We start from the raw sequence: 16,561 nt of genomic DNA on the forward strand, positions 1-16,561 counted from the left end.
GGAATGTGGGGGGCTGCCGGTTTGAATGGGAACCACCCCCCTCCAGGTTCTGCTAATGGATCCCTTTCCATCAATGAAAAGGCTGTGTTGGATCCCTTCCACATAAGGCAATTAGGTCAGAGTAGTACTTTAAAAAAAAGAAAAGAAAAAAGGATTAAGTTACATTTTTAAAAAACCCAAAAAAACCCAGCCATAATGTATCAGGATATTTATTTATTTATTACATTTCTATACCGCCCAATAGCCGGAGCTCTTTGGGCGGTTCACAAAAATTAAAACCATTCAAAGTATAAAACAACAGTATAAAACCATAATATAAAATACAATATAAAAGCTCAACCAGATAAAAACAGCAGCAATGCAAAATTACAAATTTATCCTATGAAGATGTATTTTTAAATATCCAGGTAATTTCCAGATAGTTTGGGCTTTGGCAAAAGGTAACCTCCACATGGTTTCAGAAGTTCACAGCATGGCTAGTGAACAGGAATGCTAAAAGTTTAAGTGAAAATCTTTGAAGATCTAGAACTTCCTTACATGAGCAATTGATTACACTCTCATAATTGGCCACTCACAGAAGTTTGCAGGTCATTTACATGACAACATGAATGACCTGGACATCTCCCACAATATCCTTTAGAAATTCTGCCATGAAAAGAACCACTTTTAAAGTAGTAACAGCTGGGGGAAAGCAGGATGTTCTGTCACTAGATGGTGCTATCTCAATGGAAGTGAACAGAGGGAAAGTATTCAATTCAAACCTTGTGGATGCCCCTCTCTAGCTGTGTAATGCAGCCCAAAATTCATGCCAAGAAGAAGAACACACTACTTTCTGCCCAAGCTTGTTTTAATGCATTTGAAGGTATCTGATTTGTTTGGAAATCACTCCAATTTCATGTAAAACATGAAATTGTGTTAAGGATTATAATAACTCCCAGTGCTAATTCCTTCAGGGTCTCAGATCCATTATTTGCTAATTCCTTCTCATGGTCTCAGATCCATTATCTTAGTTGTACACTTAACCCTTCAACTCGACATTTTCAGGAGTTAATAATAATGATCAAATAACACTACTTATCTTGACTACTGTAACAGTATAACTAATTGTGCCATTAGATGAGAATTTTTACTCTGGTGTGCGTATTTGGACCCCAAACTACTGTGGATGTTCCCCCTTCCCTTTGTCGAAGCTCAAAATATACATAGACACACACACACACACACACACACAAGGAAGAGCAATGGCAACCCTTTTATTGCAGGAGTACTGATAGGGAATGAAGCAGCACAAATAGTTTGATGGGCTCAGATATGAGCTAAGTACATTGAATGGTTAAGCTGCTTTCAGTGTCCTGACACAGTCAAATTAAAAAATGAAACAGCTAAAATAGTACAGCTAATATTTTAAATTGTAGAGCTGACTCAGAATGCAAGAGACTTCCCCAATCCCTGAGGTTTCAAAGATTCTAAATTTAACTTGGCACAACAAGGCTCGCCTGGCGCCAACGCTGCTATCTTTCCGGCGCCAGGTTAAGACTTTCCTCTTTGCCCAGGCATATGGCGGCACATCTTAATAACCCACATGTTTTAGTTTTTTAACGGTTTTTAATGCTTTATGTGTATATGTTCTGTGTTTTAGAAATTTGAAATTTTGTATACTCGTTTTAATCTTAATTTTAGAATTTCTGTAAACCGCCCAGAGAGCCCTGGCTATGGGAGTGGTATATAAGTGAAATAAATAAATAAATAAATAACTGTTTGCCTCATTTTGCACAATCATCTAATAATGTTAAATAGTCACCACTTAGTTCCTTGCTTAAAAAAAAAAAGTAATTTATCTGGTGAAGCAAGCTAAACAGAGAAAACTGGCAAACATGAGGTAAACAACAAAAGTTTTTTTTTATTTCCAAGCTGCAGTTTTAAAGGTTCTCATATTGTAATTGGGATAAGATTTTTTATTTATTTATTTATTTATTAGTAGCGTTTATATACTACTATATAACAAATATAACAAAATCGCTCATCATGGGAGGGAACCATATTATCTTACCATTTCTTTTAGAGTGCCCTGATGAAGGACTCTACACAATTCGAAACACGTAGGCTATAATACATCTTTTTGGACATACTCCAGGTTCCACCCCTTGCTCTTTGGCTTTTTTGTTTCTTTGTTATTTGGGGTCCCCTTCTTTTCGGCTACTTTCTGCATTATAAAATCACCATAAGGTTTAAGTGAAACATACATCTGCCACTATTATTAATTTAATGGTGTCAGGTCTGAACTTGATATGGTATAGTGAAGGAAAAGGCTGACGCTACCAAGTATCTCCAGGAGTGGATTAGCAATGTGTGTGTCCCTGATTTCAAAAGCCCTGGGGCCACACAGGCACACCGCCATTTACAGGACTCATTTTAATATATTCAGCCACACAGAGAAGAAATTTAGTCAGCTCACGTCCTAACTCTGGTAACAAAAATACATACCATGGCTATGTAGTTTGGATGTATAAATAAAAATAAAAAAGAAAGGGGAAAAGAAAATTAAGAGAGAATATATAGCTCGCATTTCAGGGTTTTTTTAAAAAAAAAACAGTATTCAGGGAGAGATCTGGACAGAATCTCTAATAGGTAGGGGCACCACAGGCACATCTGCTAATCTGACTGTATCATCAAGACATACTCTCATCTGTTCTTTCTAGAACTGGACATTCACAGGCTAAAATTATCTGCAGATTTTTCTATTTGTAGAATACTGTATGATGTCTTTTGCTTTCCTGCAACATGGCAAGAATGCATTTCGAACATTTGTGGTATTGGATTTTCAAACCCACCATCTGCCTTGTCTCACATTAATTTCATTTTAACTTAAGCACCGCTTCATTAATCAAACTATATAAGCAAGATTTGTTATATTCAGCAGATCCACAAATCTTGATAGCAAATTGCGCCTTTGGTACTGTCAGATTTTCATGACACCTCTCTTGTTAATGTCAAATATGGGGAGGGGGGGTAGAAAACAGAGCTGGCATCAAGTGGGGGGCATGGTTGGGCACCTGCTGAGGGCCCACACCCCAGGCCCTCGGTAGGTGCAAGATCCCCCTAGGGTTGTTCCTCATTTCTCTTGCTGCAACCTGCTTGTTCACGGGCCTTGTCAATAAAATTGTAAAATATAAACGCTTTCTGCAGCCTGTGAATACTGCATACCATCCACAATGGCACAACCATTTTTAATGAACAAGCCTAACCCACTTTTTCTCATCCATGGATGCTAGCCTAGATGTATCCCAGCTGTTCAAAGCCTGCACGAAACTTACAAAAATTATGAAGCCATGGATATACTAGGGTGAATAACAAAACTCCTTGATCAAAAGTTCTTGGAATACAGTTATTCAATAGTTAACTATGCCTACGTTGTGCTTGTTTTGGCACCAGGCATTTTAGTTTTTCAGTGTGTTTTATCTGGTACTTTATTTTACATGTTTTGCTGCTGGCTTCTGTTTGATTATTTTATTTTTATATTGTAGCTTTAAGCTTTTAAACTTTTATATTGTTTTTTTATCACCTGCATTTTACTGTTTCATATTTTATGGTTTTAATTTGTTGTGAACTGCCCAGAGAGCTTCAGTATAAACATATAATAAATAAATAAATAAATAAAATACATATCCCTTTCTATTTTGGAAGGTCACAGAAATAAACGTATAAATATGGGATTAAGGCCATGGTTTTAATGTTTCTCCTACCTAGTATATAACAACAAAGATTTAAGAGTATTTTATTCTAAGAGATTTTATGATTCAGTATCTAAGGGCACAATCCTATACACAAAATTTTTCAGCGGAGGCATTCTAGGTTTTGGCAGAAGCCCTGCTACACTCCACCAGCAGAGCTCTTCTGCCATTGAAGATATGCCGTGCTACCCATGGCTGCTGAAATGGCACAGCCATGGGTAGCACAGGACAGGAGCACAACTGAGCACGTTGCTAACACTTCTCTGCCTAGAACCTTCTAAACACAGATCCTCAACACCCAACTCAACCCCAACAACTGGGGGAGCCAGGACAGAGCACGCCACACAATTAAGCCCGAGTAAGGGGAAACCCATGTTGTAACGTATAGCTTATGAAACTGCCTCCCATGTCTCTCCCACCCTCTTTGCTATATGTAAATACTGTGTCTTATCTGAACCACATTTCTCTAACACTCTTCTCTCCAATAGTGAGGAACAATGCTCCCCTTGTCCCGTCCAGACAAGGGAGACACTCATACTCCCATGCAGGCAAGCACTCCACTGGCAAAGGACAAGAGCTTCATGCCAACCACTGCTATTTCTGGTCAAATACTCATGAGGATTTTTGACATGTTGGATCTTTATACGACGGCCTACCTGGGAGATACGACTTCCCTTTGGGGCCGAGTCTACTCACCCACTCAGAGCTGGACGGCGTGAGTTAGGGCGTGAAAAAGGAAGGTTCCCCAACCCCACAAGGGGCAGGCCTAGGGGAAGGCAAAAGATGCAGCGCCTACCCTTGGGCCACGAATGGCTCGCCCAACTTCAGGGGCCTGGCAACAGGTCATACTGGATTGCCCGTTAGGATTCATCCCCTCTTGCAGATCATTTAATAAAATGTGGCCCTATTTAAAATCCAGCTGTAAAGTTGTCTCCTCTCTTTATTGTTGCGTCTTCTTATTCTCGACCTTCACACTACAAATGGATTACATACAACAGGTACCCAAAGGATCTTGATGAAGAAAGTAGTGCAGGAGAAAAGAGTTAAACACTTCATACCTAGCCACCATAGTTTAATCAAAATTAAAGCCTGAGTCCTCACCCACAGCTACTTTTAGGGTTTGTGAACGTATCAAAAAGATCTGTGACTGGATCTTGTTGTGCCTTCAGATGTAGCAAGAACATGTTTGGGGCACCCTAGTGTGGGAATAGGAGCTGTGAACAGGGAGTACAAGAGTAAAGCAACTGGGGAAGGCATAATCCCCTGTCCACACAGCAATTTCTAGATCTATATCTCTGCTGGATATCTAATTTGGCCCTCATAGGGAAACCATAAAGAAAGGGAGTATAGCAAAGTTGTAGCCGAAGAGGGATTTTTTATTGTTAATATGGGTGCAAGGAGTCACTTAAAACTGCACTTAAACTGTGACTTGCTATCAAACCAGGATATAGAAAACTGGGCATTAAGGAAAGAGAGGTGATTTGAATAGTTATTGTTTGGGAATATCTCAGATTTAGAAGCTCATAAAAGCTGAAAGAGCATCACAGAGAAATAAGATCTAGAATAAATATCAATACATGATATTAATCTCTATAAAGACTCAACGTGGTATAGTGGTTAGAGTGTCAGATTGGGACCCGAAATACCCAAGTTCAAATATCTACTCAGCCATAAAGCCCACTGGGCGACTTTGGTTCAGTCACTCTCTGTCAGCCTAACCTACCTCTTAGAGTTGTTGTGAGGATAAAATGGGCACAATAACAAACTTTATACACTGCCCTGAGTTCCTTGGAGGAAGGGTGGGACCAAAATGTAGTAAATAAGTAACTAAATACAGTAGCTATGTTTTTGTTGAATAAAGACCCTTGAAGGATGGGAAAGGGGAAAGTATCTTCTAGTTTTGATAAGAACTGTTGAACTGCACAGACAAATAAAACCAGAATTCAACATCAGTTATCAGGTAAAAGGCAAATGGAAACCAAGCAAAATTGACCTTGGGATACACTGTACTAAAACAGAATGAGGTAGCACAATTAAAAAGGTCAAACAATGTCTGCTTCAGGGAGGCAAGTCAAAAGATATTAACTAGATAATCAAATGCCAGAGCAAGACAGGGAGCAAGAGGGAAGCAGGGAGAGACTGGATTTGTTAGCCATGCAGGACAAAGTGTCAGACAGTAACATCTCACTATTTGTCCTCAGGACTTGACAGACCATGGAATACATTTCCCACACTCCAAATTTAGATATATGCATTCCAAATGTGATGTGTCTGACAGAGAACCCTTCAAAGGGGTTCACAATGTTGGCGAAATGTATAAAAGTAAAAGAGATTACTTCAGAAAATTAAATATACAACTACAACATAACAGTGGAACTGAACAATGCCAAGACATGCCATGAATACTCCCTTAATTTAGGCCTTGATTCAGGCATTTAGGCATAGTGTATGTGTGTGTGTGTGTGTGTTTAAAATTGCTTTTTAAATGATATCGCAACGTGATTGTTTTAAAGAAAATGATTATATTTCTCTCAGGCTTGATTTTTCCATTTTCTATGGGAATCCAAATGTATCTTTTGTCTATGTACAGAATGGTTATAAATAACAGAATCCTTATCAGGCTCGTTATAATCCACATATATTTGCAATACAACATACAATGAAAATGCATTCAATTTAACATTTGCTTAAAGAAATCAATTTTTACTCTAGTAACCATTTGTCCAAACTTATTGTGTCTATTACAAATGTCAGCAGACAGTTAATCCTTTGTGGCTGCACACACACAGCATTTCCATCTCTGCTTATTAGTCTAAATCCCGTGAGTCAATTTTTTATAAAAAAAAACTTTTCAACTTTCCTTAAAAGCACCTAAATTTGACAGTTGAAAAACTAGCTTCTCTTTGCTCAGCCACTACCTTCTTATACTGTCCACTGATGTCGACTGCAATAAATGAAGAACTCAAATGACAGAAGCGTATAAACTATTACTGTGGAACGTGAGGGAAAGATTAAAAAATGAAGGCAAGATAGATTGAGAAAAATTGTATAAAGGTTTATCACAACAGCCTGCTTTCAAAAGATTGGCTTTTTGCCTGGTGTATACCGTTGGTATTCAGATGCAGACTAGGTTACATGTCCCTCCCTCTTCATTGCACAAAATCCAAAAGGCATGCCAGGGAAACCCAAATTATGAATCCAAAATAACTCAAGGAAAGCTAATCTGCACAAGTTTATATTACATGAATTTAGTCTGCCTCCAGTGCTTCATATATCAATTTATGCACATGTTATGGCATGGTAATATATTATGTCCACCGTCACAGTGCACATAGATGCATACGCACCTAATTATGTCCAAGGACATCCATGTGCTGCCCAATTGCCAGGAGATGTAACGTGGTTTTAATGGGCCAAAATGGTAGAGCAGTCCGAAGCCAGTTTTTTGACATAATTTGTAGGGGTGGGTGAATCTGTCAGTTTCACTTCCTCCCACATTCATTTTTTTAAAATCTCACATTCTTTCTCTCCTGAATACGAAGAACTTTGTGAATCTTGGTAAATTCTTATGAAAATGAAACAAAATTCTCACCCATCTGTACCAGTAAGTGCAGCTATTCCCAGCCTCTCGCCTGGATTACTGCATTGTGTTATACATGAGGCTGTCATTAAAAACAGTCCGGAAACTTCAGCTGGTACAAAATGGCAGCAAGACTGTTAACAGGCAATTGGCCAATTAGATCGCTTTATGTCAGTCCTTTTGGTCAATTAGACCAGCAGTCCCCAACCTTTTTTATACCAGGGACTGGTTTCGTGGAAGACAATTTTTCCACGGACCGCGGGGGGGGGGGGTTGAGAGGATGGTTTTGGGATGATTCAAGCACATTACATTTATTGTGCACTTTATTTCTATTATTATTACTTTGTAATATATAATGAAATAATTATACAACTCACCATAATGCAGAATCAGTGGGAGCCCTGAGCTTGTTTTCCTGCAACTAGATGGCCCCATCTGGGGGTGATGGGAGACAGCGACACCCGAAGTGTGTTGCTTATGTCCAGTCTACTCCGTAATCTCATTTTGGTTGTTGTCAATGCAGAAAATGCATTGTCAATGAGAACGCGGCCCGGTTCCTAACAGGCCACAGACCGGTACTGGTCCGTGGCCCAGGGGTTGGGGACCCCTCAATTAGACCACATTATGTTCATCCTTTTCCAGCTTCACTGGCTGCCAATCCAGGTCCGAGCCCAATTCAAAGTGCTGGCATTAACATTCAAAGCCCTAAACGACTTGGGGCCAGGTTATATGAAGGAATGCCTTCTCCCATAAGTACCTGCCTGGACCCTAAGATTATCCTCAGGGATCCTTCTCTATGAGCCCCTGCCAAAGGAAGTGAGGCAGGTGGCTACCAGGAGGAGGGCCTTCTCTGCTGTGGCACCCCAGCTGTGGAATGAGCTCCCTAGAGAGGTTCGCCTGGTACCTACGTTATACTCTTTTCAATGCCAGGTAAAGACCTTTCATTTTCTCAGTATTTTAATAGTTTGTCATCTTAGTTTTTTAATTTTGCTGTTTTAAATCTGTATTAATCTCTGCATTGCTGCTCGGTTTTATCCTGGTTGTTCTATATACTGTGTTTTTATACTGTTGTTTGTTTTATACTTTGAATTTTCTTCATAGTTTTAATTTTGTGAACCACTGAGAGAGCTTCAGCTATTGGGTGGTATAGAAATGTAATAAATAAATAAATACGACTGTTTCTTCAAATGTGATTGGTTTCAGGTCCAAAATTTAAATGGATTGGTTTGGGCAAAGAGTAACTAAAAGATTTAAGTAAAATAATTGTATGCACATTTTCACTGCAAATGGGACATTTATATTTTTTTGAGACATTAAAGCACCCAACATCAGAGCATGCACAAAATGGTGGAGTTTGGTTTCTTAGGCATATAGACTGCACAGGTGCAGAAAATATAAATTCAGTTATAATCAATCTGGGTTAGAATTATAAAAATAAAGCTTGATTAATTGAATTCTGGGATTCTTACACATACAAGAATTGCAAACCTAATGGATTTGTCCTACGAATCAACCAGTTTGGGGTTTGGGCAGCATACCAAGTCCTAATGAAAGCATTACCATCTTGCTTTTGGATATTTTTACATAATAAATATAACTGAATTTGTTTATATACAAAAACAAAACTGTAAGAACCTAGGTCAAGAAAACAGTTTGCCCTGAGCATAGAACAGGATTCGTAAAGAGATGTGCACTGTCTGCCAATATATCTTTGGGCTAGGTATGTGTGTGTATATATATATACCATACATTTTTGGAATTGTGTGGAGAGAAGAGCACATTATGAAAGTAAGTTCTTCTTCCCCAATAAATACTCCTTTCAGACTCTGCTGTCTGTACACGTAAAAGCTTGTTAAGCACTGGCAGTGGACAAGAGACAGAGTAAGCACTGTTTCTCTTGAGAAATAGAAGGCTTTAAATCATTTTGACACTTTCCTCTCTTAAAAATCCATTGAAGACTTTAAAAATCCTGACCCCCTCTCTGCATCACACAAAGCTAGATAAGGCTGCAAAGTATCCTATTCAGAATTTAAGCAAAATATCTTAGTCATCATCAGCCAATGAAAATGAAGCAGTTGTGCTAAATACATGATGACTTGCATTAGGGAAGCAATTTGGACATACATTCATCAAATACATTCATTAGAGTGGACACTGGTGCCACAGTGAAGAAAGGATGGGGTTTAGAGTAAATAGTGTTCAGCCTTGACAAGGCCAATCTGCTCTTGATTGGGAGGCTTCGGGGAGCTCTCGTGAGGCCTGAATTGAGGGGGTTGATGAGAAAGTGCACTCCTTGATTTGATAGAAGCTCTCCTACCTCACAATTTCTTCTCCACTACCAGCATAACTCATTCTATATTGTATTGTGCTTGTTAGGGTAACATATCTAATACTGACTGGGTAAGCTGGCACGATGGAGTGCTCAGTTGTTCATTGGGCAAAGTAACTTCCAGTCCAGTTTCTGTGAGGTAAGGAAAAATTATCAATTTGACTGGGATTAAATCCTTACTCAGTAGATGGCAGAGAACTGTAAAGGTCCTGGGAAATAAAGAAATTTAGTGAGAGAGGAAGGAGTTCTAGGGTGGCTGGATAAGATAAAGGGTGGTTTGAGACCCAGGGGTCTTTAAGGACGTTTCCCTGCTCAATCCTGTCTGGATCTTAAGATCCGTCTTGAAGGTCCAGTCCTGAGTCTCTCCAAGTTCTGAACTGAGGCAACTGGTGACATAAGGAAAAACTTTTTTTTGCTGTGGCACACACACCCCTCTTCAGAATTCTCTCCCAGATATAGTTCAGCTGGCACAGTCTTTGTTTTCTGTTTGGTGCCAAATGAAAACCTTTTTATTTGACAGGATATTAAGTAATTTGTTTGATGCAGTTTGGTATTTTATACTGATATTTTATTGCTGTCTTGTGTTCTGTTTTTAAAGTGAATGATTTGTGATTTTAATGTTTAATTGTTTAATTTGCAAATCACACCGAGGGGCCAGATTAGACATGCCATGAATTGTGTGAATGCAATTAAAGGGCATGGCTTTTGTTATGTAAACAGAAGCTGTTTACATAAAAACTGTGGAGGATGGGTAGGGGAACTTTAACTCTTTCTCTTCCTGCTGCTCTCCAATGCAAGCTCCTCTAGAAATACAAATATTAACTTTGTAGAGGTGTTTTTTCTCAGAGCCGCCACGGAGTTAAACTCCCCCACCCACCCCACCCCAGACACATCAAAGCTGGCAATAAAATATGCAGCATAATTGAGCAGGGGGTTGGAGTCAATGGCCTTTTAGGCCCCTTCCAACTCTACTATTCTATGATTCTATGATTCTAAAATACCTCCTGGACAATCTAAAACAAATATTTTAATGTTTTAGAAAGACATGAAATCAAGAGCACACAGACTGTCCCTTAGGGCAGCTACATTTATCGTCTAGCTCAAGTTATACTTAGATCACCTCTAAACTGCACTCTAAAGATCAGTCCAAGGTGCATTTTGGAAAAATCATTCAGATAATTAATTGAATGATGAACCTGTACATCTTCCCCAGAGCTTACATGCATATACCACCCACTGCTCCTGCTATTAAGTGTAGGTTTGAGATGAAAAGGGCTGTGTGCTGCCCAGGAAAGATAGCCAGTAGCCTCACTCGCCTGGGCCATGCAGTCATTGCACCCGGCTCCCAGAGTCAATGCACAGAAGGGTATTGGCCATGGAGATGGAAGTAGGCTGAGCAGGCCTGAGAGGGAACAACATTCCAATGGTCTGCCTGGGAGTCATAAATACAAGAACAGTTAGGCTTACAATTTATTTCACAAAACCTCTCACACTTAATCTGAGCATGTATTTGCTTAGGTTCCAAACACCAAAGATCATGAGTTGGTGTCCACTGGATGGAGCTGGGAATTATTTTTGTTTGTTTGTTTGTTCCCTTGATTGACATTCGGTGTTTTCTTCTTCTTCACCTTTATCAAAGCATTTCCTTGGGTGCTAGTGCAACTGGCCTGTTCTCTATTTAGCACTGCAGCTACATGGTTTATCTTTATCACAATGGACATTTTGACAACTAGCAGGGACCTAATGGGGAGGAGGCACCTGAAAGCCTCAAGGGGGCTTTGTAGGCCTGGAATGATGAAACCCATCAGAGAAAGGTAAAGGCCAGTAGAGATAGGCTAGGAATGCTTTGAAAAAATTCCCTATGCAAATTTCTACCTGGACTTGGTGATTTGAAATACCTAGACTTGTTTCTGCAGTAAGCAAGATGCATTACCAATCTCCCATTCTTCTGTTTTTGATTTCTGAATTTTGTTCAGATTGCTGCACATGCACAGTTTGCAAAAAATAATCCACAGTAAACCTGGCAGACAGTTGGAGCAAAACATGGAGCAGAACAGAGCATGGGGTAGCCATTCATCCCTAACAGACTTATATGTGCTTCTGCTGAGAGCCACCTCATCTCCCATGTTTCAAAGCTGGTGCCTAAACTGGCAGTGAGTGCTGGGTCTTTGCCCTTAAAGGGATTTTTTTTTCTGGATACTGATATCCAACTCTACCATTCTATGATTCTATCCATCTGTCAGGGATGCTTTAGGGTGGATTCCCGCATTGAGCAGGGGGTTGGACTTGATGGCCTTATAGGCCCCTTCCAACTCTACCATTCTATAATTCTATATGCTTAATAAATGGTGACCAATTTTCAATCCAGATCTTCTACTCATTGCACCCTTCTGATTACTTTGTTGAACTTGGCTTTGGAAAATACTAATCCATTTAATTAAATTCACTGTGACCAGGATACCTGAGAAAGCACCTTCTCTCCTACCAACCTGCCCTGTCACTGAGGTCATCCAAGGGCCTGCTCCTGATGGTTCCACATAGATACATCCTCCAATTGGAGTCCACCAGGGGAAGAGCCTTCAGCGTGATGACTCCCCTCCTATGGAATTCTCTGCCTCTGGAGGTCAGGCAGGCTCCAACCTTGTACTCCTTTCGGCGCCTCCTGAAAACATCTTTATTCCAGGAAGCCTTTCCTTAATATGCTGCCTCGAATCTCTGTATTTGCTTCTTTTAAAATTTGTTTTAAATGTTTTATTCTGTTTTTATTTTCATTTTATCTTGTATACCGCTCTGAAATTTTTCAATGGGGAGTGGTATATAAATATTCTAAATAATAATAATAATAATAATAATAATAATAATAATAAGAAGAAGAAGAAGAAGAAGAAGAAGAAGAAGAAGAAGAAGAAGAAGAAGTCCTTTGTCCTCTAAGATATCTCTGAAAATAGGATGAAGACAATATTTCAGCTTTCAAACACTAGGGGAGTAAAAGTCAAATGAACATCTTTTTATGGTTTGTAAATGCTATCTGTTCTATATGGAGTTCGTTTCTGCCTGTCAAACATAGAAACTAATGCAAGAGGAAATGATGGTAGAACTGGCCCTGCAAGAAGACAGAGAATAAATAAGGAGTAAATTGTCAACCAGAAGGTGTGTAGGGCAAATGGATTGACTACTAATTTCTCAAAAAGACCTTCACTTACTAATTTGCTCTGCATTTAAAAATGTACTAGTTATACATAAATTGGATTCTACCACTTAGATATGGCAGTGTGGATCAATAGGAAGCACTCTAAAAATGCTTTTTGAGGATGAGGAAAGCATATGAAGTAACTGTTCTGCCCTGATTAAACATGTACTTTTTAAAAATGTGATGTCTAAGTTTGTTAATTTGTTAGCTCAAACTCTGGCAATTTGTAATATGCACCTTTCATATGCAGTGAGCATAGCAGCCCACAACCCCTTTTGGAATAGCTTATAACAAATTGATGAGTGAGAAAATATGGAAACAGAAGAATGACCTTTGCTTGGGCAAATTCCTTTAACTTTATTAATGTTTGTCACTTAAAAAAAAAAGCACATAGAAATGAAGAATTAGAGCATTAGGGTCATCAGTAGAACAACCCACTCACAATCTTCCAATGTATGCCTACAAAACCATGAAAAAAATCTGCCTCCCAAATTCTCTGGAAAACAGCAGACTTGCTTAATAGTTTGCATTGCTCATTTGCATTTCAAATTGTTGCATATCTTTTCCTACTCCAATTCTATCCCAGAGATTTTGGAAGACAATAGCATTTAATCTTAAAGCAAGAAAGGACACACAACGTCCAATACAAGTAAAAGCTGCTTATAATTTTACCATTACATTATATTACCGTAATCAATGAACCTCGCTTTTCAAAATTAGGGCATGACCCAGTACTAATTCCTTTTAACTCCTGTTAATTTCAACTGAAACCCTTTTGAAAGCAATGGGACTTAAAAGTGCTTAACTTTAGTGGGCCATGGCCATGACTCCCAAAAAATATTCTTAACAATATTTTAAATTATTATACTTCTCCTGATATAATGACTGAATAAATAGACTTCATAGTCAAATTAAATCTAATAGCATGCAACAGACGTTACACTTTTTGTTGACTGAGTAACTATGAAAGAAAATGTGCACTAGTATACACATGTCTAGACTGTCTAGGAAACAAAAAATACAAATTACTTTTGTTTCATTTAATGCAGAATTTGGAGATGTTAAAACAGCATCTTTATCCTGGACATTTGATTTTATAATCCAGGCCTTTTCCCAGCATGTTTCATAAGCACCTTTCTAATTTCATGCACAAGTAGCATAATTAATTTAATGGTACTTCTGGTACTTAATGTAAATATCCATGAGACAAAGTAAGGACCACTGCAAAATTGTTTTTGCATTCGCTATTAGGCACGGATACTGAACAGGAAGATAAAATCTGTCAAAACAAGTATACACATTCAAATAATAAGATGAATTACGACAGCATTTCTATGGTACTTCTACAAGACTATAGGGCACAGACCACTTTACTGATCTTGGCCAATGATTAGGGTCTCCAAAAATGCTCTTAAAATATGGGTAAGTTCAAACAGGTTTAGGCAGTCCTTCAAATAACTTCTCGGGCTTTAAAGGTCAAAAGCAGCACCCTTGAATCGAGCTCAGAAACGCACTGGCGACTAGTGCAGCTGGTACAAAAATACTGTTATATGATCTGACTATCTAGCCCCAACAAGGACTCAAGTGGCCACATTTTGTATCTGGTGAAGTTTCCAAGTCAGCAAATGCACTTGCACATAGAGATCATGACATTAGTCCAGTCTAGATGTAACAAGGACATGCGTAACTAAGGCCAGGTTCACTCTTCCTCGATAGGGTTGAAGCTGACATACCAACCAAAGGACAAAGGGCATTCCTAGTTACTGCCACCATCTGCATTTACACAGATAGCAACACATCCATAAGCAGCCCCAAGCTACGAACTTGGTTCTTCAGAGAAAGCACAACCCCATCCCATCCCAGCTGAATCTCTCTAAATAGAATCTGCAGATTTCCTCAGCCAAAATACTTCTGCCTTGTTTGGATTAAACATGAGGAAAGGCACCTGAGACAAACTGAGCTTTCAAAGATCCTGTGGACTTTTCTATAATTCAGTTATAAAAAAGAACAAAGGCCAACTTACTTGATATAATACGGAACTTTGTTATGTGAAACTGATCTTTGCCATGGTGGCTGAACAGAGGCTGTAGAAATAAAAATACAAGAGGCAGTTATGAAGCAGATAAAATATATAATAAGACTCACTTATACAAAGGAACTGAATATGGAGAAAGTAGAAAGGATTTGAGGATCTGGGAGTGAAGAGTCATCAACCTCCTGGACAGAGCTCAAAATATACCATCCCACTTCCCACCTAGCCCATCTAAATCAACAGGAGCTTTTGCAGTGTTCACCATGTACTGCTGGCGCTGCTGCAGGAAAGGAGGAGCATTCCAAGGAGTGAAGACAGCTGCAGCCCAGTCATCTCTTAAACAAACAGGCATTATTTTGCAAGTGGCTGCCTGTCCTTTGGATGCCTTTTTGCATTCATTGGTTATGGCGTAGGACATGATGGGCATTTGGTTTCTTTTAAAAAACAGACGTCATGTTTACAATGTCATTTGTATTTTATTTGCCTCTTTTATTGCCCAAAATGATTTTTTTCTTAAACTGTGAGTCCTTTGAGGATAGAACTATTTACATTTAGAAAAAAACTGATGAAAATCACTCTGAACCTATGGGATAATGAGATAGAAATTACAATTAGATAGCCACTGTTGTATGATATCATATTAGCTACAAAAGGGGAAGTATTCCTGTTTATTATTTTTATTATAATCTTAAAAGAATGTTGTACAATAAAAATACAAAGATAACTAATAATAATAATAATAATAATAATAATAATAATAATAATAATAAAAAATTATTTCTTACCCGCCTCTCCCTTTGGATTGAGGCGGGGAACAACATTAGAACAGGAATCAATACATCTTAAAAATTCTTGATTTTACATTGATCTGGATAGGCCTGCCGGAAAAGGCTAGTCTTTAAATCCAAATATAATGAGGTAAAATAAATTAGAAGTCACTAGCAGACATAATACAACAAACAACAAACAAAAACCCCAAGTTATATGCCTCTCTCAAACAATTAAATCTTATTTATATGGTGAAAAGACCTTAAAGCTGTACAGTGGGCTTCCCTGGAAAGAAGACTCACATGGGAGTGGTATTTTACAAAATAGGACAATTTCTGAGTAAAAAGAAATAAAAGATGAAGTAATGTACCTCTGGAGAGAAGGACTAGGATGGTAGAAAAACTACAAGAAGTATTAAATTGTAATTTTGAATTCCGTATTGCCTTTGCTTGACAGGATTTTACATGAATGACAATCACCCTGTTTTGTAGGATGTTACATGAATGTTCTGTAGGATGTTCTGTACAATGTTCTGTAGAACATTACATAAACATCTATTATATAGGATGTTACATGAATGACAAGCAACCTCTTCTGTATTTTCCTCAATACAAGTTATTAGAAATGCAGGTACTGGCTACAATCCTAGAAAATCCTTGGTGCTTGAATAGCACAGAAGCACACTACAGGATTCCAACCAGTGTGTATTTATTTCCTTTGCTAGGAAATGGGGAGGGGGGGGGGAGAAGTAGTTTTTTTAAAAATATTTAAGTGTTGCAAGCAAACTACATGCAAACTAATGCCCTATTTGGGAATTTGATCTTGGTCAGGTACAACTGTCTGAACCTCGTATAAGCAGCCGTGGGATTCTGGGATCTTCGACCCTGCCATGTACCTCATTTACCTACCCTTAGGATCAAAGCACATGTTA

The 16,561-nt window shown here is 38.6% G+C and overlaps 1 protein-coding gene across 2 annotated transcripts in view; it reads right to left on the minus strand.

Annotated features, from left to right (window-relative positions):
• The window catches only part of UTRN (utrophin), a 390,352-nt gene that overhangs the window by 78,962 nt on the left and 294,829 nt on the right, over positions 1 to 16,561 (minus strand). For both annotated transcript variants that reach the window (XM_063124582.1, XM_063124583.1), the window contains one exon: positions 14,854 to 14,914. In XM_063124582.1, coding sequence (XP_062980652.1) covers positions 14,854 to 14,914 — 61 coding nt within the window. The remainder of the gene's footprint in view (positions 1 to 14,853; positions 14,915 to 16,561) is intronic.

Source organism: Elgaria multicarinata, chromosome 4 (genome assembly GCF_023053635.1).
Source record: "Elgaria multicarinata webbii isolate HBS135686 ecotype San Diego chromosome 4, rElgMul1.1.pri, whole genome shotgun sequence".
NCBI classification, from domain to species: domain Eukaryota; kingdom Metazoa; phylum Chordata; class Lepidosauria; order Squamata; family Anguidae; genus Elgaria; species Elgaria multicarinata.